Below are 25,643 nucleotides of genomic sequence, written 5' to 3'. Positions count from 1 at the left end.
TACTACATTGCTTGAAATGAACCTCTTGACCAGGCCAGTTTGAAGTTGCATCACAGATTATTAAGAAACCTGGCCCCTACCAGGGAGGGAAGAAAGAAATATGGCCACAATCCTTTTGGATCATCGAGATACAGCAATAAAATATGCACATACGCTTCTTCACCTGTGTCCTTTGTGGAGATGAGTTCCCCAAAGCACTGAGTAACTGAAGGTCTCGCTAATCTAGGGGTGCAAACACACTGCTAGGGAGGAGCTGCTGAGAGTAAGAGGTTTGATTCAGCCACAGGGGCCTTTCCATTTCTGAGGAAAGATAAAAGCTGGATTTCTCAGGTTTGTGTTACAAGAGGAGGGATGGACGACAAAAGATACTCATTGAGACACACTTCACAGACTACAAACAACTGTGATTTTATGGTAAGTGTAATAGGCATTCAAATAAGGCCAAAATCTAAGGCAAAACCAACTTTAATAATCTACTTCCAGTATGCAAAAATTTTGTATGAAATCAATACTCTATCGCATTAAACAATTAATATTTCATAGTCAAACAGTAATATCTTCTTCTCCTTTGAATGAAATTGGAATAGATTCATGCCCAAGAAAATACAGAAATTATGGATCAGTCACAAAGATAATTCTATTTCTAATCTCCAAAACGTGGCTAATGTGTTTAGAGTTTTTAAAATTTATGTCTAAAGTTTTCAATCTATGTGATTGGATTAAGACACATTTCTATCCAAATCTAAACTTGTTAAATATTACACATGTTATTACTTTTTTTTACTGTACACAGCTAAAAATCCCACCAAACCTATTACTTGTGTTTCTATAAATCTGAACTCAACATTTAAAAAGACATTTCTAAAGACTGACAACAACAAAGACTGAGGAAGTGTCAATAGCAGAGTAGAGTGAAGTGACTTGACAGTTGATTGCAATGTGGGGAATCCTAGCAGGGATTCTGAACAGAAAGAAAGCCATCAATGGAGACACTGAGGACACCTTAACAAAGCCTGAAGTTCAGGTAATCATGAAAGCAGATAAATAAATAAACAAATTCCTAGGACTACGCATGAGTCCTGTTGTTGTTGTTATGTGCCGTCGAGTCGCCTGCGACTCATAGCGACCCTATGTACAACAGCCCTAAACTCCGCTCTGTCCTGTGCTGATCGCACCGTCTCTGACACTCCCAACCCAATTATCCCAGTCACTGAATCAATCCACCTCATAGAGGGCCCTCCTCTCCTGTGCTGTCCCTCCACCCTCCCAAGCATGATGTCCCTCTCCAAGGACCTGTCTCTCCTCACAACATGTCCAAAGTATGTTAGACGGAGCCTCAGAATCCTTGCCTCCAAGGAGCCACCCGGTTTAACCTTTTCCAGGATAAATCTGTTTGTTTTGTAAGCACCTAAAAATACGTCCATTATCAATACAACAAATACCCATGAAATACTTTAATGGACAACAAACACAGAAGACATGAAGAACTCACCATTTTAGCTGATTGCATAATAAATGAAAAGTATATATATTTAGGGTATAGGTGCAAACCATACAGAACAAGATAGTTTCATTAAAGTTAGGTTATAAAGGTAAGGCTATACTTCTGAAATGTGCAGAGAAAGGAAACTCACTTTATGCTTCTAAATCAAGTAGATATAATTTTTTTTCTATATAGATATTCAAGACCAGTTATTTTGGCTTATAAACATTTTAAATTTGTACTGATGTTTACTTACCCTCCTTCAAAAATTTTAATCCGAATTGGCTCAGTTTGTTTGGATCCAATATCTTTGTCTCCATGACTATCACTTTTCCCTCTTTCTTTTAAGATATTTCCCACTAGTTTCCTTTCTAATTTGCTGCCAAATAAAAATGGTGTATCAGGTTTCATCTGTAGGACAAAAAGAGAGAATCATTTCACACACTTTCTTTCAGATAGAAGGAAAGGGGGGAAAAATCACACACCCCATTTCTATAACCTATACAATCACACACCCCATTTCTCTTTTATAATCTCTCACAATTAGCCAAAAATTTATGCTAAATGGCCAGGGTGGTCATGCTCTGTCCATGTAAAATAATGAACACTTGGGATAAAAGGGAATGGCAGCTTCCACAGAATAAATCTAACATCTCTTTTAAAAAGCAGTTGGTTGGTATTTACATTGAGATTGTTAAAACAACATACAAAGTTGTTCTGAAAAGTAACAATTGAAAAAAATCCATATTATTTAAGGAAGTAGTTCTAAAAATTATTGAAGGGAAAATGATAATAAAACTAAGTCACTCATATACATTTTATATTTGCTTCATTAATAATTTTGCATAAATGCCAAAGTGTTCTTTGTTCATATTTTTGTAACTTTACATGCAGGATATTAGTTGTTCATGTGAGAAAAAGCCAGATAATAACTTGGAGAAAAATAAGTTTTGGAAGAACTCTACTAAAAATGAATGTGAAGGAAACGAATCACAGGTGAATAAGCTCTTCAAAGTTTGCCAAATTCAGTTTTGACATCCTTCATGTTGCCTTCCTGGTGCTTTGGTTTTGGTTTTGTTGTGTTTCTCTCCCCCCTCCTCTCCCCTGTGCCCCAGCACAGGGTCTACACACTATTTTACAGTTCCCTGAAATCTTAACATTTAAAAAAGTTCACCTGCTAGATCAATAATACAGGCTACAAAGGAAAAGAACCCAGAGAAATCAGCCTCAGGAGGAGAATTTTCTCTAGCTTCTGGCCAGAGAAGATTCTGTCTTTGGAGTTATCTCTGGGACTTCATGGCTAACAGAATAGTCAAAGGACTCTTTGACCCAGTGTAAGGGTGTTATTGAGAGGTCCCCCAGCTCTGACTGGAACGTTCCTGGTATGTTTTAGACCTTACAGCCTTTTTCTAGACAAGTCTGCTTAGCAATCAAACCCACAACCCACAATGCTTTCTGAAAGAGCATTTGTTACCTGAGCAAACTGTTTCCAAGCACTCGATGATGTAAGCTTGCCGGTTCCAGGTCTATGCATAGCAGCCAGAGTATAAATTTCTGCGGTAATTTTTTGCTTGGACCTCAGAAGAGCCAGCGTGGTTTTGGTGTTCAATCCTGATGGGTTTGGGTTACAGGCACTGATGCACCATGAAGCATACACAGAGGATTTGAAGGTGGCCTGCTGCACATAATTGGGTTTTGTATAATTCAAGAAGCACCAACTCACAGTAGTTGTTGTCCGCAGGCTGGGGAACTGAAGAATTTGCTGGAAATCTGCCACGTCCGTGAGAAGGAGAGTTGAGTTTGCCCCTTTCCCACTCGGGCCTGATGCCATCTGGACCAGCATGCCAACAGGCAGCTTCTGGCTCTTGCCTTGACCTTCAGGCTGACTATCCCCTGGTGGCAACGAAGAACTCTGGGGGCTCATGCTCATATCAGATGCGGTCTCATCGATATCTAACTCATCTGATGACTCTTTGCTTTCGGAGTGGCCACTGGACCTCTGTCCCGGGGGTAGGGTCCTGGAGCCAGAAAGCATCTCCCTGCCGGGTGGGAATGGCTCTCTGGAGGGTGTACTGGCAGATGGGTGGTCTTGAGATGAGGAGGGTGACAGTGAGGAGAAGGAAGATGACCTTGACTGTGAGCCATCCTTCGGCTCTGAGGCACAGCCTTGGCGGACCAGCTGGGGCTTCTGCGGGCGGGAGAGGTCCTTCTTGATGTCGGAGTTGGTCAGCTCCACAGCGCTGAGCTCCTCCACGATCTGGCCGTACATCTTTTCCTCCTTGACCCTCTTCTGCTGCTTGGTTTCCATGAAGAGTTCTAAGCTGCTGGCTGGAGAAAGCATGCGTTTGCTCCCTCCCAGGGTAGCTACACCATCAGAGGTGGACGGTAAACATAGCGGGATGGTGGACTCCAAGCCCAGGGGCAAGGTCTGAGGTACTTTCCAAATGGGGTATTTTTCCAAGCCCGAATGCTGCCCTAACACCTGGGCGATGTTAAACCCTATCCCTTGCATGGCTGCGTTGGTCACCAGTGTTCTTTGCGTCATATTCTCGTCAACTTTGCATATGACAATCGCAGGGCTGTTCTGCCCAAGAATCTGAGAAATGCTTGTGTACATGACACTCCCATACGAAGGGACGTGAGTCTGGATGCGCACAGGAACCACCGTGCCCGGTAGGGACTGTAAAGGCCCAGCGCCTGAGGAAGCAAAATCTTCTTGGAACAGCTGCTCGGATGGCGTGTCCGCCGACTTGGTGCTTGAGTCTGAGGGCAGCTTCGGAAGCAGGGTCTTTGAGTGCAGCCCAGACGTTCCTGAATAACAAGGATAGCTTTGCTCTTTTGCATGCACATAGTCTGCAGACTTCTTCCCAGTGTGCTCGGACACGTGCTCTAAGGGGTAGCTAGGATGCATTTCCGACTGGAAGGCAGGCTTGCCGTAACCCTTCTGAGGGTGCGGGGCAAAGGGTGGTGGGAAATGGCCTTGCCACCAGGGAGGTTGTTGAGCTGGCAGGTGAACCATGCAGACGGTGGGGTACTGGAACTGAAAGAGGGCGTTCTGGATGGGGGAAAAGGGAAGCGTCTCTTGATGGGGGAATAAACGAGGCTGTTCGGACAAGTGCTTGCCGGCCAGGTAAGGTGCGGGCTGCATCAGGGGGTTGCGCAAAGATTCCTGACTGTCCATGTGAATGATCTGCTGTGGGGCCAGGTGGAGGGAGCCCGAGGCGAGTGGGGTACAGGGCCCCACAGGTTGCTTCCCGGGGTCGTCGGGTGGCAGGGGAGGGAGCACGGCAGAGGGGCCGTGGTGCCACACAGCCCTGAGGCCTGCGTGCAGGTGCTCCATCTGCTCCTGCTTCACCCCCTGCTCTGCCCCAGCTTCACCCTGGGCAACCTCAGGGGAACCGCTGAACGAGGCCTGTCGCACCAGGAAGCACTTCTTCCTCTCTCGGGATGGTGACAGGGTTGAGGTGGACGCTCCGGCCACAGGAGCATGAGACAGGTTGCCATAATCAAAGGACTTGCTCCGGATTTCAGGGACCTCCGTCGGGTGAGGGCAGGGCATCTGCTCGGAGGAGCAGCGTCGCATCTCTTTCTGGTGGTGATGGCCAGGGACAGACAAGGAGTAGGAGCCAGCAGGGACAGTCAGGAACTCGGAATGCTTCCCGAGTTCATCCTGCCTGGGAGGGCCGGCGAGCTTCACGCTGTCTTCTCTCTCAAAAGACATGGAAAAGCTGGAACAGTGGGATAAGTTGCTCTCTTGGCTGGGGCTGCGGGAGAGGCCAGTTCCCGTGGACTCAAAGCTGGACTCCCCAGAAGAATGTTCCATGTCTGCCAGTCGCAAACGCTTCTTCTTCGGGGGCAACTTCTCAGCTGGGAGCTGGGAGAGGGTTTCACTCCTCTGGGGCCACTGGAATTCCTCCACAGGCTTTTCTGGCTCCTTGCTCTGGGCCTCCTTCTCCTTCTCTGGCTTGTCAGGCTCTTCGGTGACACGGATCTCAGGGACTTGAATGTTGTGCTGGCGAACCAGCCTGGGCTGGGCGTGACAGGACTGCTGCTGGGCCGGCTGGGCCGGGGATGGCTTCCCCCCGCTCTCCGCACTGTCCCCCTGGGCAGCCCACTCCGGACTCACTGGGGCCTCGGAAATCTCACTATCACACGTCTCCGATGGCGAAGAGGCTTTATCCTGTGGGCATGCGGAGAGCTCGGTCGACTCTGACCTTTCGAAGGAGTTGGGCCTGCTCAGAGAGTTGGTGTGCTGAATCACAGAAATCACATTGCCAGGTGGCTTCCGAGCCCCCAGGTCTGACATCTTGTCTGAATCAGGGCCCGAGGGTGACTCCTCTGACCCCAGAGAATGGCTCCCTGATGACAGCTGGGGTCGGCCCAGGTCAAAGCGCTCAGAGTGCCCCAGAGAGGGATTCTCATGTCCACCCATGGCGAAAGCACCCCGGGCTCCTTCCTGCACCTGCAATTTGGGGTCATACTCTGAAGTCATGATGGCCATGGGCGCGCTCACAACACTGCTGCAAATCATGGGGGTGTCCTCCTCATCCCCGACACTCTTCTCCTTGCGGCGTTTCCGATTCTCACACGTCGTCCCAAACATGGTTGGCACGCCCTGCAATGGCACCGAGGAATCCATAAAATAGTCTCCACTGTGTTTGAAAGAACCCAGGCAGGAAATGTCCCTGTAGCTTTGCTTTGAGGTTTCGGAGTCCTCCCACTTCTTGTAGGGTTTTGGACACATATCATAGTCATACCCAAGCCGGTCCCCTGGGATCAATTTCTTCTCCTTCAAGAATGAACCTGTGATGCCTTTGGACATCCTGACATGATGCTCCGCCTCCACGTGCCCCTCCTGAACTGAAGGCAGCTCAAACGCTGCCTGCCTCCTTAACATGCGCTGAGGGGGGATCCCCACTGTCCCCGGGTAGAACACGTCGTCTGAACCTGTCATCCTTTCATCAAATGAGTGGCTCCCTCTCAGAGAAGGGGGCACACTTAAATTGGTGGCTGAAGAAGTTGGCATGGAGTTGCTTCTAATAAGGGGTGAAGAGTCGACGGGAGCTTCTAAGAGCATGGGGCTGCTGCCTGGGAAATTCGCTGAATACAGTTTTCCTTCATTTCTGATAGATGAGGCCATGGGCTGGGATTGTCGGGGCTCACTGTTGAATTTAGGGGCTTTCAGCATGGCTGCCTGGCTGGGGTCAAGGTCCCCCTTGCCCGGGAGCAGCTGTGACACGGGATCCTCGAACATTCTGGTGTTGACATGAGGCAGGGGCTCCATGAGGCCTCTCCGGCCCATGGTGGCGCCCTCCTGACTGGTGGCCGCCACACTGAGCGCATTCCTCGGGCTGAGCCGACAGTACTTGCCGAAGATGATCTCTTCGTAAGACTTGGCATTGGTGTTGGGGGGGCTGATCTGCTGCTCGGCGCTTTCTGAGCGAGAGAAGTAGCCGGAGTCGGTGCTGCCTTTGCTGTGCGGGCTCAGAAGGTTGAGCGAGGGCTCGGAGTCCTGGCCTTTCTTCTCTGACAGCCTCAGGGCCAGTTTCTGCTTCACGGTGTGAGAGTCGTCAGCCTTGGCGTGCAAAGGGTTGGGGAGCATCTCTGAGCCCACATACGGGGAGCTCTCGCTGGGCAGCGGCAGCCCACTCTTGGGGATGATCAGAATGGGCACCTTGATGGGACCCCCCAGGGTCTCCTCCAGGGAGCTGTGGTAGCTGCCCCTGCCTGCAAGGTCCAACGGGATGGGTGGCCCAGGGCTCATCTTGTCAGGAGTGTCCACAAACAGCGAGCTCTCCTCGTCCGTGTCTGTGCTCTGCTCCCCATCCGAGTGGATTTCTGCTTCGACATCAATAAAACCGGCCTCCAGGTCCAATTTAGCTACAGCTGACTCTGTGAAAGGGACCAAGCCAGCCTTAATTGCGTGCGCATGGGACTTCCTGTGCTTGTACAAATTGCTTTTTGTCTTGAAAGAGAAACCGCAGGGTATGCAGGGGTAGGGCCGCTCGCCGGTGTGGGACCTGATGTGCTTCTTGAGCACGCTGGGTTTGGCACAGGCCCTGCTGCAGTAGGGGCAGATGTACTTGCCGGGCTTCTTGGGTTTGTGCTCCTTCTTGTGAGCATCTTCGGGCTGCTCGATACTCTTCTGGGAGTACTGGCTGTACGCAGGGTTCAGGCTGGGCATCTTTTTTCTGGGATAACCGCCACCGTGGCCGTGGAGGGGAAAAGAAAATAAGTCCTCGGAGGTGACAGAGGGCAGGTGGCCGGGGAAAAGCCACGGAGGGCCTTCGAGGGTCTGGTGGGGCTTGTTGCTGTGCATGACCCCCTGTGGCAATGAGTGCTGAGGGAAGGGGAGTGAGTGTTGGCATGAGTAAGGACTCGGACGGTGCGGCGGGTATTGCTTCTCTGAGACTTGCTGGGCCACGTCACTGGGGGAGGCCGGTTTCCCAGAACCAAAGAGTTGTGCTGAGGCTGGGTTCCCGATTTGCTCAGGCTCGATTTGCGGCTGCCGCTGTCCTTCCAGGCTGCCAAAAGTGCTCATCTTAACAGCTGACTGCTCCTGTCTCCATCTACCTGACGCTTTATCTGCTTCTCCAGACCTTGAGGTAGCTTTTTGTCCTAGAGCTGTGTCCCCAGTGTCCATTTTGTTACACAAGGTCTCAAGTGCTAGTTGGTGTGAAAGCCGAGAAGACACATGGGGCACATCCAAAGCTGTGCTTTCCTTAAAGCTCCGTTGCTCCCATGTTCCGGGGTGTCTGCAAAGTTTGTTGATTGCTCTTTACTCTTTGGAACTTCCACACCCACACCGCAGTCTGTGGGCGTTACAGGATAATGTCCTTGGACCCAGGCTATAACACAGTTCTCTCCATTCTAGAAGCGTCCATCTGGAAGCTAAGTGCAAATCTCTAAAGATGTCTTATGGCATTCAGGATGAGGTGGGGGATGAGGAATAGTTTACGGAAAATTCTGTCCATCAACTAGTACAAGGTTCCACGGCTGATTTCACCAAGATGCAAAGACCTGAAGAAAAGGGAAAACATAAAGGGTGGGTCAAACCAGTTACCAGGCAAGAATTCAAAATCAGTCTTAGGTGAAACGCCAGAAACTGGGTAAAATGAAAATCATTTCACTTCAAGGAATTTTCTATCTATCTATCTATCTATCTATCTATCTATCTATCTATCTATCTATCTATCTATCTATCATCTATCTATCTATCTATCTCTCCCTCGTTGGTGTCAAGTCAGAACAGACACACAGCAGAATCTTCAGTGCGTACTCCCAGGTTACAAAGTGCATGGGAGGAGATTGCCTATCTTTCTCTTGAGAAGCTGCTGGTGGACATGAACCACCAGAGAAGTGTGGCTTTACGTCAGCATCACACCTCTACAGACTATGAAGACAATTCTCCTCAAAGTGACAAGTTACACAACTGTGTTGTTATTGTTCTGTGCAGTCAAGTTGACTCTTACATTCAGGAAATATAGAAGACCAAGTATAGCTGTTTCATTGAGATTTTTAGCAAGAAGTGTACAAACATATTGACTGGACTTCTTTCCAATGTGAAGTGGTTGGCGGGTTCAAATGACACAGTTAAGCAGCTCATATTGAAACATTATGCTATGGGGCCTCCTAGGAAGATGACTGAAGGATTCAGAGTCCAAATTTAGCATTAAATCATAAATATAAATCTCCTTCCTGTTTCTTTTCAATGCTGCTTAATTTTTATTAGAAACTAATTTAAAGAAACTCCATTTTTCTAAAAAGTATAAAACCATATAAATCTGAATCCTTCATTAAGATACATTAAGACTATTCCTAATCCAGTTTTATGATGTGCATGGTGAAGTGTTCTAAATGTGAAAGTTGAAAGTAATGAACAGGGTAGCTAGACTAAATGTACCGAGTCAGTGATTAAGATAGAATTTTAGAAAAGGAAGAAGAACGTCCTTAAACAATAAGATTCTGAAACATATATAATACAGGCAACAAAGCATATCTACAGGGACTGTCTGGGGAGAAAAATGAAATGATTACCTGGACTATTTGGAGTTCTAATGGGCATGATTGTCCTGTCGCTTCCTGGAACAAAAGAAATGAAGTTAGAAAACTCTTCATTAAGCCCTAATGTTGCTAGTTATAAATTTCAACTTCATTATACATAAGGTTCACCATACCATATTCAGAAGCACAAAGAACTGTCTTTAAATGCACTACATTAAAATGTCGATTGCTATATTGACATTGTGTCCAGAATTGAATCAGAGAGAAAATGTTATAAAAACTTCACAGTGCTATTTCATAGGGTATGAGGTTATTATATCAACACATCTCAGCCTTTTGGCAGAGTAAGGCTCATTCTGAATCCCTAGATATTAAAAAGGTTGGAAGAGTGGCTTTGGACTGATCCTTTAGATTTTCACATTTAAAAGAACAAATTTACTTTTCAGAAAATTTACATCAAGCCGAGTGAAGAATTACTCCAGTTGGCTGTGAATGTTTCAGGAAGGCCTGCAATTTACTAACTTTGAGGTGGTAAACTTAGGTTCAATTTCCAAAGGGGAATGGATGATTGGTTTAATATAGAATCCAGAGGGTTTTTAACAGTTCAATGCTATTTGTATCAATTAAGATGAAAGCTAAAGTGTTTCCTTGATGGGTATAGCAGAAATACCTATCAAAATAGGAAAATTCAAGCACTCTGGCTCAGAAATTTCATTGCTAGGAATGTATCCTTACAGATATGCATGGGACAAAGGCACAAACATGAATAAGGACTGTTTAAATAAATTATGGCTCAGTTATAAAACCAAGCCTTCTGAAAAATGGAGTGCAACTATACCTACACCACAAAAATCTGTTCAGAAGACAGTGGCATGAAGTGCAAAAATTACATATGTCTATCACAATTCTATTGCTGTGGAAGCAGGCAATAAACAGCAATTTTCTTCAATGATTCCAGGCAACTGCTAACAGTATTTCAATTGCAGAAGTGGAATCAGAGAGTCAGAGGACAGGGGGGAAAGGGGTTTCTATGTTACAGTGTGTGCTTATTTATTTATTTTAACATCAATATCTCTACTTTTGTAGAAAAATACTGACTAGTGAAAAAGAACTATCATGATCGTCAAAGCAAAATTCAAAGATAACTTAAAATTTTACTTCCATGTCCAATATGCTGTTTAACATAGAAAGCTAGAGTGATAATGTGACAATGATGATAGTAGTTGCATTTAGGAAAGGGCAAAGGTCACAGAATATCTTATAAGTTCAATACGTCTTTTGAAGGATAAATTGATAGTCTACAGATTTCCACTGCATGATCTCTGTCATTAAAAGTTTCTTTTGGCAATAGTCACGAAGCACTATAGACTGACAATTCTGCTGTCAGAAAACTAAACATGAATTCTCATCTCTTTCTTTACTGTCCCCTAACCCAGTAATTTCCCTAAGCATTCTTTTAAAAAATAGTTTTCACTCAATCATTCATATACATATTATTTTACTACATCGATTCTAATAGCTTGATTCAGTTAATCAGAATGTCTCATCAAACCTCCACTGCACTCTCCTCTCACCCACTCTATTTTATTCATCTTGGCTCCCTCCTATTTCCCATTTCTTCCTGGCTAACCTCTTCAAGGTTGATTATTTGTATAAACCTTTCCTTAGCTTTTTTAAAAAAACCTCAATCAGGCATATTTTAAGTTATTCTTAATTAAAAGAACTATAATGTTTGATCATCTACTTCACTAGAATATTTGGATTTTTACCCATTTATTTTCATTGTTTATCTCTTTCTGATAACCATACCAGATTAATTCTCTCCATATGTAAACCTCGCTCTAGTTTTCATGATGGTGGCCTTATACTTTGCTCTTTGGTTACTGACTTATTTCATTCAGCACAGCATCATCTAGACTTGTCCATGTTGTTGTGGTGTTCTTTATTTCAAGTTCAATTAAGAGAACAACATTATGAGAACAATAATGAGGATTTTTTTATAGTTTTTCAATGCTGCATGCTATTGCATTGTGTGAACGTACCACAGATTCTCTATGCACATATTTGTTTATAGGCACATGGGCTGTCTTCATCTCTTTGCTATTTTAAATTACGCTGCACTAAACATGGGTGTGCATATTATCTGTTCATACTGTGGTTCTTTTTTTTTAAAATTTATTTATTTATTTTTTCATACTGTGGTTCTTATTTCTTTAGGGTATAGATTTTAGTAGTGAAACAGGCCAAATGGAACTTCTGTTTTCAATGTTTTAAGGACATATCAGACTGCCTTCCAAAGAGCTGTTATGTACAGATGAGTCAGAATTGACCCATAGCTAATCTGGCAGTAGGTTTTCAGAGGCAGCAATACATATGGGAGGAGCAGCTGGAGGATTCAAACTACAATGGTTTGGGTTAGCAGGGAAGCTGGTCACCCACTAGGCCACCAAAGCTTGCACCATGTTACATTTCTACCAGCAGTGTAAAAACTGAAAGGAGAACTTAAAAGGAAGAACTTACATAACAATGACTGCAGCATGCAAATTTACCTGTCAATTTCAATACCCATGTCAACTAGACTATATAAAGTCAAACTTAAATTAGCTAAACTTTTTGTTTAGCTAAGATACTTAGAGTGGCATCATCTATAGAGGATTGTACTGTTAATCGAAAGGTGGTGCTTCTCTGCTGGTTCAAAACCACTAGCAGCTCCGGCAGGGGAAAATGAGCAGTCTTCTCCCTGAGATTAACAACTTTTCAGAACTAGCTACAGGGTCAGTTATGATTCAGTTCTGACTCAACAGCAATGAGTTCATTAAGGAGTTATTGTTCATAGAAATGAAACTTCTGCCCAGTTTCATATGTGAAAAACAAACACCCCAAAACACAACCAAATCCTCAGACTCAAAAAGCAAGCTCCCCGCAACATCCCAGTCATTTACTGTCAAGTCAATGGTGAGTCACAGTGACCCATCTGTGTGTCACCATACAACTGCACCCCACAGTGTTTTCAGAACTGGGGCCTTTGAGAATCAGAGCACCAGACCTTTCCTCAAAGTGGCTTCTTGGTCTTTGGAACCTGCCAAACTTTAGTAGTTAGCACTTAACTGTAGGGTATTTCCAATTCAAGAGAGAAACATGTACCCATCTTTCCTTAAATAGGGCTCAGAGGTCAGCTGGCATAATGTAGATTAGAGATCTTATTTTATAATGGCATTGATCTATGCAGTTCCATTATTACTACTGTTACTATTTACCACTTATAGTTATCACTTACCATATGCCAATGCTATTAGTTTCATATACATCATCTTACTTGATTTTTATGACAACCTACACAATAAACCCAAACCTAAACTCACTGCCATCAAGTCTATTTCAGCTCACAATGACCCTATAGAACAGAAATGGAATAGCCCGAGAGGGTTTCCCAACCTCTAAATCGTCACTGAAGCAGGCTTCCTCCACCCGTCTCTCATTTAGTAGCTGGAGGATTGGAAGTACCAACTTTTAATTTAGCAGCCAAGTGCTTTAATCACTGCACGACTGCGATTCTTTAACCTATGCTTGCTTTTGTTATGTGCTGGTTAGCTGGAACCAACTCACAGCTGACCCTCTACTTGGTGTTCAGAGGCTGTCAATCACACGGGAGGCGACTGCCCGTCTTTCTCCCACCAAGTAGCTGCCAGAGTCGAACCACCTGCTTTTGAGTTGGCAGCACAATTCATTACCCTCTAGGCCACCAGAGCTCCTTTAAACCTATGCAGTAAGTTATTCACAGACTAGGCTTTTATTTAAGAGAATTTGAGTGGCAGAACTAGAATTAAAATTCAAGTTTGGCAGGCCTCCAAGCCTAGGTAGAGATTTTGCCCTACCTCTAATTTATTACAACTTAAAACAATGTATCTTTAATAATGCCTTTTCATAAATGCTTCCACTTAACTTCTTTATTTGAAATGTGGAAATATGTACTGGCCACAGGAGAGTAGACCTGAGCTTTGTGTGTGCAATTTGTAAGGAGCTGAGTTACTAATTCAAAGGCTATGTGTCTCTGGGGTTCTAACCCACCAGATTAGAAGGGGGGAAACACAGAATCTCCTTTGGTTCAGTTTCAAAACTGGCAAACTTTATGAAGGTTCAGCTATGATTGGGTTCTGACACAAAAACAATAAAAGAAACAGAACAAAAAAAAATTGGCCCTAAAACGTCATTTCTTAGAAATCAAATCGATAAGCTAAGAAAATGTTAAAAATCTACATATTACATTAGTAACTAAAGCAGCTCCTTGCGCCCTCAGTAAGTTTTTACAACAAACTATGATTTTTTTGTTTTTCTTTTTCAAAAAAGTTTTAAGAAAAAAGTTTAAGTAGAAAATAAAGAGCCTAGAAGTGAAAATTAGGGACATGGTCACTTCTCAATCAATGGTTTACACAGAAGATAAAATTTCCCTTTAAAACAAGTATAAAATAAGTACATAAAATTTTATGGATAAAGAGACTGAAAAGTAGATTTAATAAATTATCATGTACAATATAATGCTCTTAGCTAACAATGCTGTCATTCTCATCGCCATAGGGTCAGAACTAATCCATAGCTGAATCTCCAATAAGTGTTCAGAGGCTGAAAATCCCACAGAAGGTGACTGGCCATCTTTCTCCTGTGGAATAGCTGGTGGATTTGAACTGGGTTGGCTGTACAACTCCTTATTTACTAGGCCACCAGCGCTCCCTGCAATGCTGTAATACCTTTAAAGAATCAGACAGATTTAACACTTAGGATTTACAGAAACAAAAGGTAGTGTGCATTCTGAAACTGACATATACAATTCTGAATGATTAAGGGCATATCATAAAACAGATGAACCATTTAAAATCTAAGCAAAGGCAACAGTATTTTGCAATTAGAAATCAGACTAGAACATGTAGAAAAGTAATATACAGAAAATTCATAAGCAGATATGTAATGGTCAGAATAAAGACTGTGTATGATATTCAGGTAACTGCTATTAAGTTTAACGTTTAGAAGACAGGGGAGTCCTGGTGGCATAGCCCAGAGGGAGCTGTGTTGCTAAACCAAAGTGCTGCCTCTCTAGGACCCTCAATCTACCACTGGAATATTGGCTGGAGAATCAGCTATAACTCCGTTCTGACTCAATGGCAATGAGTTAGTTGTTCTTTGCACCAGAAAAAGCAGTACTATTTTTTTAAGAAGACCTGGTGGCACAATGATGCAGTGCTCAACTGCTAGCCAAAAGGTTGGCAGTTTGAGCCCACTCAAAGTCTCTGAGGAAGAAAAACCTGCGACCTGCGTCCTTAAAGTAGGTGGCAGGTTGGGGGGGAGGCTGAGGAAGATGGGCTAAACAATGTATACTGCATTGAAACAGATGAGGGAGAGAACTGATGAAAAGGGATATGTGATTAGGCATTATTGTCATGACAGGAGATCAGAATGAAGGCTGCATAGTGAGTGGACTTGGGGGGCAGGGATTGTAAAACAATGAAAGAATTTTTCTTTCACTTTTCAAAGAGAAGAGTGAACTGGGAGTGGGGGATGGTGGGCAGGGAGAAAAATGCAACAATGAATGAATGGAAATCCAAAATCTCTGTAAATTTCCATTAAAATTAATAACAAAAATTTTTTTTAAAAAAAGATGATGGCCAACAAAACTCTGTGACACGCATATAAACTGCCACGTGAGGATGCTACAGGTTAGGGCCCACTCCATGGCCCTCAACAACAAAAGCAAATTTAACCCCCCCCCCCAAAAAAAAATCAACTTTACTAAGGTTAATGCAAAATCATCCTAAATGCCAACATACTTTTTATCCAGATTTTAAAATGAAAAATGTTGGTCCCATTACAGGATACACCAATTATCCAAATAGATTTGGCAAAGAAGATTTCTTCCAGCTAAATTTCTGAGACAAACTTAGCTAAAATGTCTTGCCATTTTATCCTGAAATATGACAGTCATCCCATGCTTTCTCACTCCTGGTTCTTTAGGAAGAGAGAGAGAGAGAGTGCCTGCCTGGGAATTTCACTGGGCCACACTTCTCTGCATCGTAAGATCTCATTTTTATATCAGTGAAAGCCTTACAGATATTACAGATGAGAATCCTGCTTAAGTCTTGTGAGAGTTTTACACTAAGCTCGAACAATATTTAGTGCTATATTCTTAGCTCCAAAACACTCCTTGGGGACTTTTCTTTTTTTTTTTTTTTTTTCACTGTTCATGGTTTATTTGGTGTTTTAGTTGGTATGATACTGCTGCAATGCTTATATGTAGATCTTTACATTTTACATCACATTATCAGAGTTGCATTATACATTACTCTGATAAATATAGTACACAAAATAAGATCCTTTAGAACAATAATGTACAAGACATGCAATATTGAATTTGTACATTAGAGCACAGAATGTGACTAAAAAATAAAAAGCTTATACTAGGCCAAAATTATTTAACACAGTAAACATTCTAGTTTGAAGGGCAGCTGCAGCATGTGCAACATTGGCAGTGGTGTCTGAGACGTGGTGGAATTCTATTATACTAACCAGTTTAGAACTGCACAAGGTAAGTACCACCATCAGAACATAGCTGTAGGGTTTTATGGACCATTCCTATGTCTACCTTTAGGAAATGGATGTTTTTCCTATGTCATATTTTACCGCTTTAATCAGACTGAATAAAAAGGACAACATGCACAACCCCCAACTAAAATCCTTTTGTAGCCTAGACAGTGAAATGGTACAACAGAAGACTTTAAAACTGCAGCTCTTTTTGGATTCCCCAAAGTGTATCTGCACTCTTCTTCAGACGGGCCTCTTCCTCAGGAGTCAGTGTCACCCTCACGACGTCTGAGATTCCATTCTGCCCCAAGATGCAAGGAACACTAAGGAAAACATCATCTTTAATTCCATAAAGACCCTTAATCATGGTGGAAATTGGATGTACCCGCATAGGATTCTTCATTATACTTTCTGCCAGATCTGCCACAGACAGTGCAATGGCCCAGGAGGTAGAGCCTTTCAGTTTGATCACCTCATAGGCACTGTCAACCACCTGCTTGTGAACCTCTTTCCACTGTTCCCTATCTGAATCAGTACCTAATTCAGGATGCAGATTTTTCAGAGAGACACCAGCCACATTCACTCCACTCCATACAGGCACACTAGAGTCTCCATGCTCTCCAAGGACCCAGCCATGACAGCTCAATGCGTGAACTCCCAGCCTCTCCCCCATTAGGTAACGGAACCTCGCTGAATCCAGATTGCATCCACTGCCAATAACACGGTTTTTGGGAAAGCCACTGATCTTCCAATCCACATAGGTAAGGATATCCACTGGATTAGAAACAACAAGCAGCTTGCAGTTTGGGCTGTACTTTCCAACATTAGGAATGATGAATTTAAAGATGTTCACATTAGGCTGGACCAAACTGAGACAGCTTTCCCCCTCCTGCTGACGTGCTCCCGCTGTGATAATAACCAGCTTGGAATTTGCAGTTACGTTGTAGTCTTTGCCAGACACAATTTTTGGTGTTCTAAGGAAAAGGCTGCCATGTTGGAGATCCATCATCTCTCCCTTTAATTTGCCTTCCATGACATCAACAAGTGCAAGTTCATCTGCCAAGTCCTTAATTAAAATACTGATGGCACAGGCCATGCCAACAGCACCAACCCCAACAACAGTAATCTTATTCTGGGGGGTCTGTTCCTCCATAAGAAGATTCTGAATCAGCTGATCCTTGAGAGTAGCCATACTGGATTTGGATGAGGAAGGTACCGGGAATGCACGTCGGGCGGGCTTCGGTGGCGCAAGGCGGCGAAATCCTGACTCTGCAGCTGCAGCTCCGGGACCGGGACTTTTCAATTTACTGCTAGTCATCATATCATTTTGTTTCTTGAAGTTACCAAGACATAGAAAAGGAAGAGGGGGAAAAGGTGAGCGATGGTCCTTTTGGGAATTATCCTCCTCATGAACCGTTAGAGATGCAGCTCTTGTCATTTATCTTGTGGATGATATTGTGGATCGTCACATCAGAACCGACCCATAGCTAAACCCCCAGTGGGTTTTCAAAGGCAGTGAACTGCATGGGAGAAGACTGCCCACCCTTCTCCTGTGGCGTAGCTGGTAGATTTGAACCTCATTTGGATTGGCAGTGCTACTCCTTACCACTTAAGCCGCCACAACTGCTTTATCTGACAAACAGAATATTCAGCAGCATATACTGAGTGTCTCTTAATTTCTGGATGTACAGGGCATGCCTTTCTCTTTACAACCAAACTTGGGTTGGAAGTGTTCAAAAGTGGCTTTGCTCGTTTCTCAATGAGCACTTAGGAAAAGGAATTCATTTTTAAAAATCACAAGGCTTTCAAAATTTAATTGTCACAAAGCTTACAAAATTTCATTGTGTTGTTAGATGCCCTTGAGTCAACTACAACTAACAGTGACCCTATGAACAACAGGTCTGAACTTTGCACTATCCTACCCCATATCATGATCTTGACTATCTTCAAGCCCAGCATTGCAGTCACTGTGTCAGTACTGCATTTAACTCAGATCTGGTAATGACATTCATCTTTCTTATTAAGGTATTGTTTCCTTTGGCCACTTAAGTCTTTGAACAATGGCCCTCGTTATTGAATTTGTATTTTTTTATTTATAAACTAAACATACTGCCACAAAATCAATTCTAATTCATGTTGGTCCCATATGCTATGGGGTAGAACAGTTCCACAGGACTTTTGTGCCTGTAACGTTTATGAAAGCAAATCGGCAAGTCTTTCTGATCAGCAGTGACACTGGGTGCGTTGAACTGTCAACTAACTATAGGTTAGTGGTGGAGGCAAACCATTTATGCAACCTGGCTTTAAGCCTTAAATGCAAGAAAATGTGGCAGATGGTAAGACCTATTTATAACTAGTTGTTGTTTACTGTTGACCATTGTCAGTGGGTCTGTTCTGACTCAAGTAACCCTATGTACCATGGAGCAAAACACTGCCTGGTCCTGGACCATTGTCACAAGTGTTGCTGGTTGAGCCCATTGTTATAAGCACAGTATTGCTCCATTTCCTTGAAGCAGCAAATACATACTATATGAGGCAACTGATGTTAATAGCTGATGAACATACTTTACTTTGAAACCCATTATACTACAATCCATCAAATACAAGTGTATTCCTACAATTTTGTTTCATTTTCTCAATATATGAACTCCAGTGGCCTAGTCCATAGGGTCTCTGTTAAGCCAAAGATCATACTTCCCAGATGATCTGAACCCATCATGGCCCCAAGCAAGAAACATGGGAAATCTCTTTGTGTATGATTTGTAACCTCAGAAGCTCACTGGAGGGTCAGCTATGAGTAGATTCCAAGTTGAAAGAATGATACTTTATAAGTTTTTCAATATGGAGGTTTGGTGGCCTCATGGTAAGAAGCAGTGCTGCAATTCCAAAGGTACATGGTTTGAACCTACAAGTTTCTCCGTGGAAGAGGAATAGGAAGTATCTTCCATTGTGATTTATTGTCTCTTAGAACCCACTGGAGGGTCACTGGCTATGAAGCCAGTCTGTTCTAACTTGATGGCACACAATAACAACAACAGCAGCATAACTATAAAGATCTGTATTAATATGACTAATTATGGCTATATTCTGAATCTAGGAAAATATTTTCTTTGAACTCCATAATAGTATTACAAACAATCATATATATATATACACACACATACATATATATGGATGTTGTTGTTGCTGTGTTGTTAAGTGCAGTCAAGTCGCATAGTGACCCTATGAACGAAGTCCTGGACACTTGCTGTATAACTTTCGTCTTTTCTCCAGGTTCACAGAGTTTCCAGAGGCAAGCTATTGTGGAAGTGGATGACACTCCTGCTTCCAATATATATGGATAGGCATATAATTTTAGTTTGTCTCAATGCATATGTCTACTTAGATCTATAAAGACCTATACTAATATAATTAAGGATTGTTATATTACTTTACCACAATTAATGTGGATTCAACTCATTTTTCACAATGCCTAATTATATGTTAAAAATAAATTTCACTGTGTTCCCAATTGATATGTTAAAAAACACAATGTAAGAGCAATTCTCTTCTAAAAAGAAAGAAGCTAGTTATCATTTAATTCACTGAGATGTCTTTTTATGGTAACCAAAGCTCAAGCAAAGTCATTGCAGGTTCTTACTGCCAGCAAAGGAGCAGGCTTCCAAATACAGATTCACATTCACATTTAAATTTTCCCTTAATCCAGAGGTTTCCTGTGGATGGTGCTACAGTCCATCAAAGACTGGTAGGCAGCAAATACAAGCAAGCCCTTCATGTATTTCAGAGGGATGTAGTGTTGAAAAGAGGCAAAACACTCCATGGGACTACTTCAGTGGCAATGGAACTAAAGAGACTGCAGCAAAAGAAAAGAAAAAGATTCTTCATGAAGGAATCGTATCTCCCTCAAAGTGTGCCCTCTCCTTGGCCACTCTTCACAGTCGCACTCAAATAAACTTGGCACCCAGTTAAATAATTTCCTCAGACAGGCCCATAAAGGAAAGGCCCAGAACAGCCTCCTGTGGAGTCCTGAGAGAGGTCTCTTCAGGATAACAGCTGGGTGGGATTGGCAGGAAGGAAGGCTTGCTTTGCAGATGAATAAAAGGCTACAGTATCCAGGGTTGTAGATTCGGTGCTTTGCTTACAAAAATGCTACCTCAGAAAAAAAAAATACCTCAGGAAATTAATCATTAGTTGAGTAGTGGCTTTAAGTGAGCCTTAAATAATAACATCCTAACTCATAATGGTATAAAATAAGTGCAACAAACACCCTTCTCTTTAAACATTTTCATAAAGAAACAGGTCAATAAATAAGCCTTTTAAAAAAATATAGCATTATACTTATTAATAGGCTATGGCTTAAGATATTAATACAGAGGAACACTTTAGAGGTGAATTTTCCTCATATTGGTTTTAAAAAAAATGCATCCAAATGTGGTTCAAATCCACCAGCTGCCCTGTGGGAGAAGGATGGGCAATCTCGACTGGTGCGATTTCCAGCCTTTGAAAACCCGCTGGCTGGTGAGCTATGGATCGGTTCAGACATGATGGTACACAACAACCCATGACCTACTCCTACTCACTGCAGGCAGGACCCCACTCTCCACCCCTTCTTTCTCTCTCTCTCTCACAGCTCCCCAGCTGAGGTTTTACATGAAAGGACTGGATGAGTTAAAAAATGCCTACCAGAAAAGCATGATGAGTGCCAGTGTCCAACTGAATACAGACTTATTTCCACAGGATGATTTTAAAAAGGCACTTTTCCTGAGAGCCAGATTTATCATAAATGCCTCTTTTTATTAGCAAAAATTCCCAGAATCACCTTAGTCTTCCCCAAAAAACGAACAAGCTACCAATTAGAGGAGAATACTGTAGATTATAGAAAACTTTGCCAAGCAACGTAGAGAACTTTCAGAGAAACGTAAAAATGTGGGTATGATCACACTCTAGTTTGAGCTACCTCAGAAGGGAATTTGATATTTAAAATTTAATATGAAAGTGAAATGAATTTTTCTATGTAACCATAATGCAGCTATTACTGCACATATTCATATAGTTTGCATAATTAGTCAAGATATTTTGACTTTAGCATGCCACATTAAATATTTTTGTCATCAATTTTTTTGTATAACTATTACTGTCATTTCACTCTCCTAATACCTCACCATTAGGTGGAAGGAAATTATTAGGATTTACCAAAAGGAATTACACATTAAAATAAATGTATAAAGAACTTGGCTACTGTATCACAATTAAGGAGATGATGATTGAAACTGGTTTATTACAAAAGCAAAATAAAATAAAATAAAATCCTCAGAATCCTTTCCCCTCCAAACAGAACAATGGTATCTCCCAGTTTCAATAACAAAATCCATTTTTCAGATGAATATTGTAAGCAAAAGCACTATCGCGTTACATACAGAACTAACAGAGCAGAAGAATAAATTTCAGTCATTAACCTTTTCTCCTCATATCAAAACACTGCATCACAACCTTCTTTGCTTTCCAAGATGCCAATTCTCCCCACAGGAACTCATCATGCACAACTTCTGGGAATCTAAAAATGAACAAGAAGATTTAGATGATGATGGAACTCATAAAGACATTAAAATAGAATGCTTGTTAATAACCCACAAAAACTGCCTTTCCTTAGCAGAGGATATTGGAACTGGAGCCCTCAGGAAGAATTCTTTCTTCTTTACAAAAAAGAAAAGATTTCCTTTTTTCAAAAATAGAGTTTTAATCTTCTGAGTAAATGCTTGTATTATGGACCAATGAAGTATCCCATCAGAGTCTCTGATACAGTTCTGCCCTAAGTTGAGCACCTACAAAACTTGTTCTGGTCCGTCAGTAACTATGTACCACAGGATGAACTCTGATATAACCTATAAAAAAGTCCTTTTCTCTAGTTAATTTACTTTGATAATGCTATATTCAGAGCTAGAAGTAGTTTCTTAAATTAAAAACTATATTTAGCTAAAGCAAAATACTGAAACTTCATAAACTCTAAAAGGTAATGAAGAAACTTTCTCATACTTCAAATTAAAGTCTGATGTCAACAAATGCATGAAAGCGCAGCCAAGCTACTCAAACCAAATAGATTAAGCAACCCACTATCTTAAGATAGTTTATTTTCCAGTATCAAGAGGCTTATATCTCTGTGTTCAAAGATAGTTGCAGTATATTTGTCATTTTTTTTAAAGAGTTCACTCTTCTAGATAAGTTAACGCCAAAACCTTCATAGGACTAAGCACAGCAGACACAGCAGTTAAAATATGCCTTTCTCACAAATATGGCATGGGGCCACTGTTGTAAAACGAGACTGACATCAAGGTTGAAGGAAGACAGAAAAGGAGGGGAGGAATGATGTATTTTGCATTGAAACAGATGAGGGAGGGAACTGTTTAAAAGGGAATACATGAATGGGTAGTCTTGTCATTACAGAAGTCCAGAGTGACAGCTGCACAGTGGCGCAGACTTGGGGGTGAGGGAGTGGATAACAATGAAAGAGTTTTTTCTTTTTCTTTTCAAGAAGAGTGAATTGTGGGGGAGGGGGTGGGCAGGGAGAAAAGTGCAATAATGAATGACTGGAAACCCTAAGTCTCTGTGAACTTTCATTAAAATTAATTTTAAAAAATGCCTTTCTCCAGAACCATTTCACATGAGCACAGAAAATGCTTTTTCAAAAGAAGCAGATTGCTTGAATTCTCCCCGTCTTTTTTGCACATCACAGTGGTAGCATTTCAGGACACCCTGCGCACTTTGCGACGTGAATCATTTTGAGTAAGCGGGCCCACTCGGTTCCTCAAAAGACACAAAAGGTGCAAAAATAGCTTCTGCGATAGAAGCAAGAATCAAGTCAGCAGCCAGGGAATGTGGACGGTCAGATAAAACTCTCCTGCTGCAAAGGATAAAGTATCAAGCAGATGTTAGATTTCTTTTCTAAAATAATGTTCTCCATGCCTCAAGTCAACCATGGGGTTTGCCATTCAAAACAACACTTGACAACCTCTGTTTTAAAAACAGAAAGCTTTCGTCAAGCATGACTGAAGGAGAGTGATGGTGTCCCATCAAATCACTGACTACTACTCCACTTATTAGAAAACCTAAATCTCCAAACACATACACACACTCTCAAGAGTTTTTTAAAAAACTGTAAAAACTGTAACTTAATACTAACTTAAGCTAAAGTAAGGTGTGGTACCTCCCAGTAGAGGATAAGGATACTGAGGGGGGAAAAATGCTCCTGGGCTAACTGGGCCAAGATTCTAAAAGTGCATTTGTGTAAGAGGAATTAGAATTTATATGACTGACACGGCCTGTGGTTGGCACTCCCACACTGTGGGAGCCATCACCTGGATTGTGACTCACAGCGACCCTATCAACAGTGGACCGAAATCTCGCCTTATCCTGGGCCATCCCCACCACCCCTGACATACTTGACCCTGTTGTTATAGTCATCACGCCAATCCATCTTGTAGTGGGATCTCTTATAATGACCCTTCACCTTTCCAAGCATGATTTCCTTCTCCAAGGACTGGCCCTTTCTCACAACATGTCCAAGTATGTGAGACGGAGTTTTATCATCCTTGCCTTTAAGGAGTGCCCTGGTGGCAGCCCCATATTCAGTGATTAAAAGAAATGGAGCATTTAATCCTTTACTGGTCAGTCCTCACACCTGCTTCCTTCGGTTCATTGGTCTCTATTGGTGGCAAACATGGTGGAAGCCATGTTCTCAGCTCTGTCTCTGCTTTCCCAGTTTTCCTTTAAGGAGCTGTAATCCAAAGGCACATGGTTTGAATCCACCAGCTCCTCTCTAGGAGAAAGATGAGAAATTTCCTCCCCTGTGATTTATCACCTCTGAAAGCCCACTGAAGGGTCAGCTATGTTCTTGGTTCTGACTCATTGGCAAACAAGAACATCTCATGACATGGGCACAAACACAGGATTTCACAATACTGGAGAGCTCTCTTTTCATCCAGTGAAAGGTTCCAATTCACGACACCTCTTTAAAGTTTAAAGAAAGAAAAAACAATGGTGATGATGTTGGACTTAGACGCTGCTTCCCAGAAACTTTAAAGATCCAGATGATAGTAACAGAAAAATATGCCACAGACGTCAATTTTGCACAAATCAGTTTGTTGCAAACTGGAATACGTAATAACCTCTACAAGGGAAGTAATCACTGTTACTATGAAAATAAAGGGAGAGAGATAGCAATCTCAGATCAGAAAATGACTGTTGCACTAATTTTAAGTAGCTTTTGCTTATCAGTGGTTCCATCAAACTAAAGGAATACTATTCCTGCAAACAGCTCCTGAGAAGGTAACATGACAACTTAAGCATATGTTTCCTTAAAATAAAAAAAAAGCAGATTTTTATTTCTTTAAATCTACTTTGAGGGTCTTTTGTACGTTGTTTTGTGAAAATTAGAACTGACTCATAGCTGACCCTGCAGTGAGTGTTCAGAGACAGTAAATTGCATGAGGAGAGACTACTCATCTTTCTCCCATGAAGCAGCCAGTGGACTTGAACCACATGCCTTTGCTGACGCAGAACAGCTCCTAACCACTACGCCACCAGAGCCCCCCTTTAAGTTATGAGAGTCATTTAAAACAGTTACTGTGCAATAAAACTTTAACCTTCAATAAAACAAGTGTTCAGAAAGTGGTGCTAACAAATCTCATTAAATATCCCCAGGTCATTTCAAATGCATTCCTAATTATGGGGTGAAAATCATCTCTCACTTTATTAGTAAGGTATAGAATGATTATCCTTCCTTCCTCAGGTCCATGGGAGAGGGAACTGAACATGTATTTTCCAATCCGCTATCTTTTATTTGTGAAAAATACTTGAAAAACTTGGAAAGTTTGAGTATTATGACTTTTATCCCAATGGCTTTCCAGTCTTTCTACTTTAAAAAACCTCATTGAATCCTCAAATTAGAAAATAGATATTTCTCCTTGGATGCATGCAAGTTGTTTATTATTATGAGGATGAGGATGATGCTAAGGAAAGGTTGTGCTGGGCAAATCAGACACAGTTTTCAAACACCCACTTCAAGTGGAAGGATTTTATTATTTCTATTTTCAATTGCCAAATTATTTTAAAACAAGTCCTTTCTTTTTAGATGATTCTTAGAGGATTCTTTCAAGAGGTCAAAGTTCCATTTGCTGTCTTCTCAGGCAAATAAATGTACCTCTCACTGTCTTATCTTTTCTGAGGTTACACAAATGCAAAGGAGAATAATAATTTTAGAACAAGAGTTTACATTCTAAACCAGTGAAAATTTAGCATGGAGTGGCCAGAGTCCAAACTAGCAATTATTTGCATTAAACCTATGATCAACTGACAGACAAGACCTAAAACCAAAATGTTGTACCTACATTTTTCAGTTAAAAAGGTTACTGAAGCACAGCAATAACTTTATAAATTATTACCTAACTTGGGAGGGACCGGAGAGCATTATCCTGAGTGAACTAACTCAATCCCACAAGAGATATATTGTATAAGATCATTACTGTAGAAGGAGTATAAGGATCCAGGAGGGGCGGGAGAGGCTGGAAGCAGAGGGATGTGGATGTACAGG

At 42.1% G+C, this 25,643-nt stretch overlaps 1 protein-coding gene and 1 pseudogene across 1 annotated transcript in view; both read right to left on the bottom strand.

Annotated features, from left to right (window-relative positions):
* Nucleotides 1-25,643, bottom strand: part of HIVEP2 (human immunodeficiency virus type I enhancer binding protein 2) — a 121,668-nt gene that overhangs the window by 16,578 nt on the left and 79,447 nt on the right. Inside the window, exons 2-5 of the mRNA XM_006891666.1 lie at nt 21,514-21,611; nt 9,521-9,565; nt 2,958-8,503; nt 1,740-1,894 (exon numbers count right to left, since the gene is read on the bottom strand). Coding sequence (XP_006891728.1) covers nt 1,740-1,894; nt 2,958-8,126 — 5,324 coding nt within the window. The 5' untranslated portion in view covers nt 8,127-8,503; nt 9,521-9,565; nt 21,514-21,611. The remainder of the gene's footprint in view (nt 1-1,739; nt 1,895-2,957; nt 8,504-9,520; nt 9,566-21,513; nt 21,612-25,643) is intronic.
* LOC102850744 lies at nt 16,251-17,255 on the bottom strand (annotated as a pseudogene).

Source organism: Elephantulus edwardii, unplaced genomic scaffold, assembly GCF_000299155.1.
Source record: "Elephantulus edwardii isolate Elephantulus edwardi_28Jun2011 unplaced genomic scaffold, EleEdw1.0 scaffold00102, whole genome shotgun sequence".
NCBI lineage: Eukaryota > Metazoa > Chordata > Mammalia > Macroscelidea > Macroscelididae > Elephantulus > Elephantulus edwardii.
The sequence above is the reverse complement of the archived record's forward strand: the minus strand, read 5'-3'. Positions and strand labels throughout refer to the sequence as shown.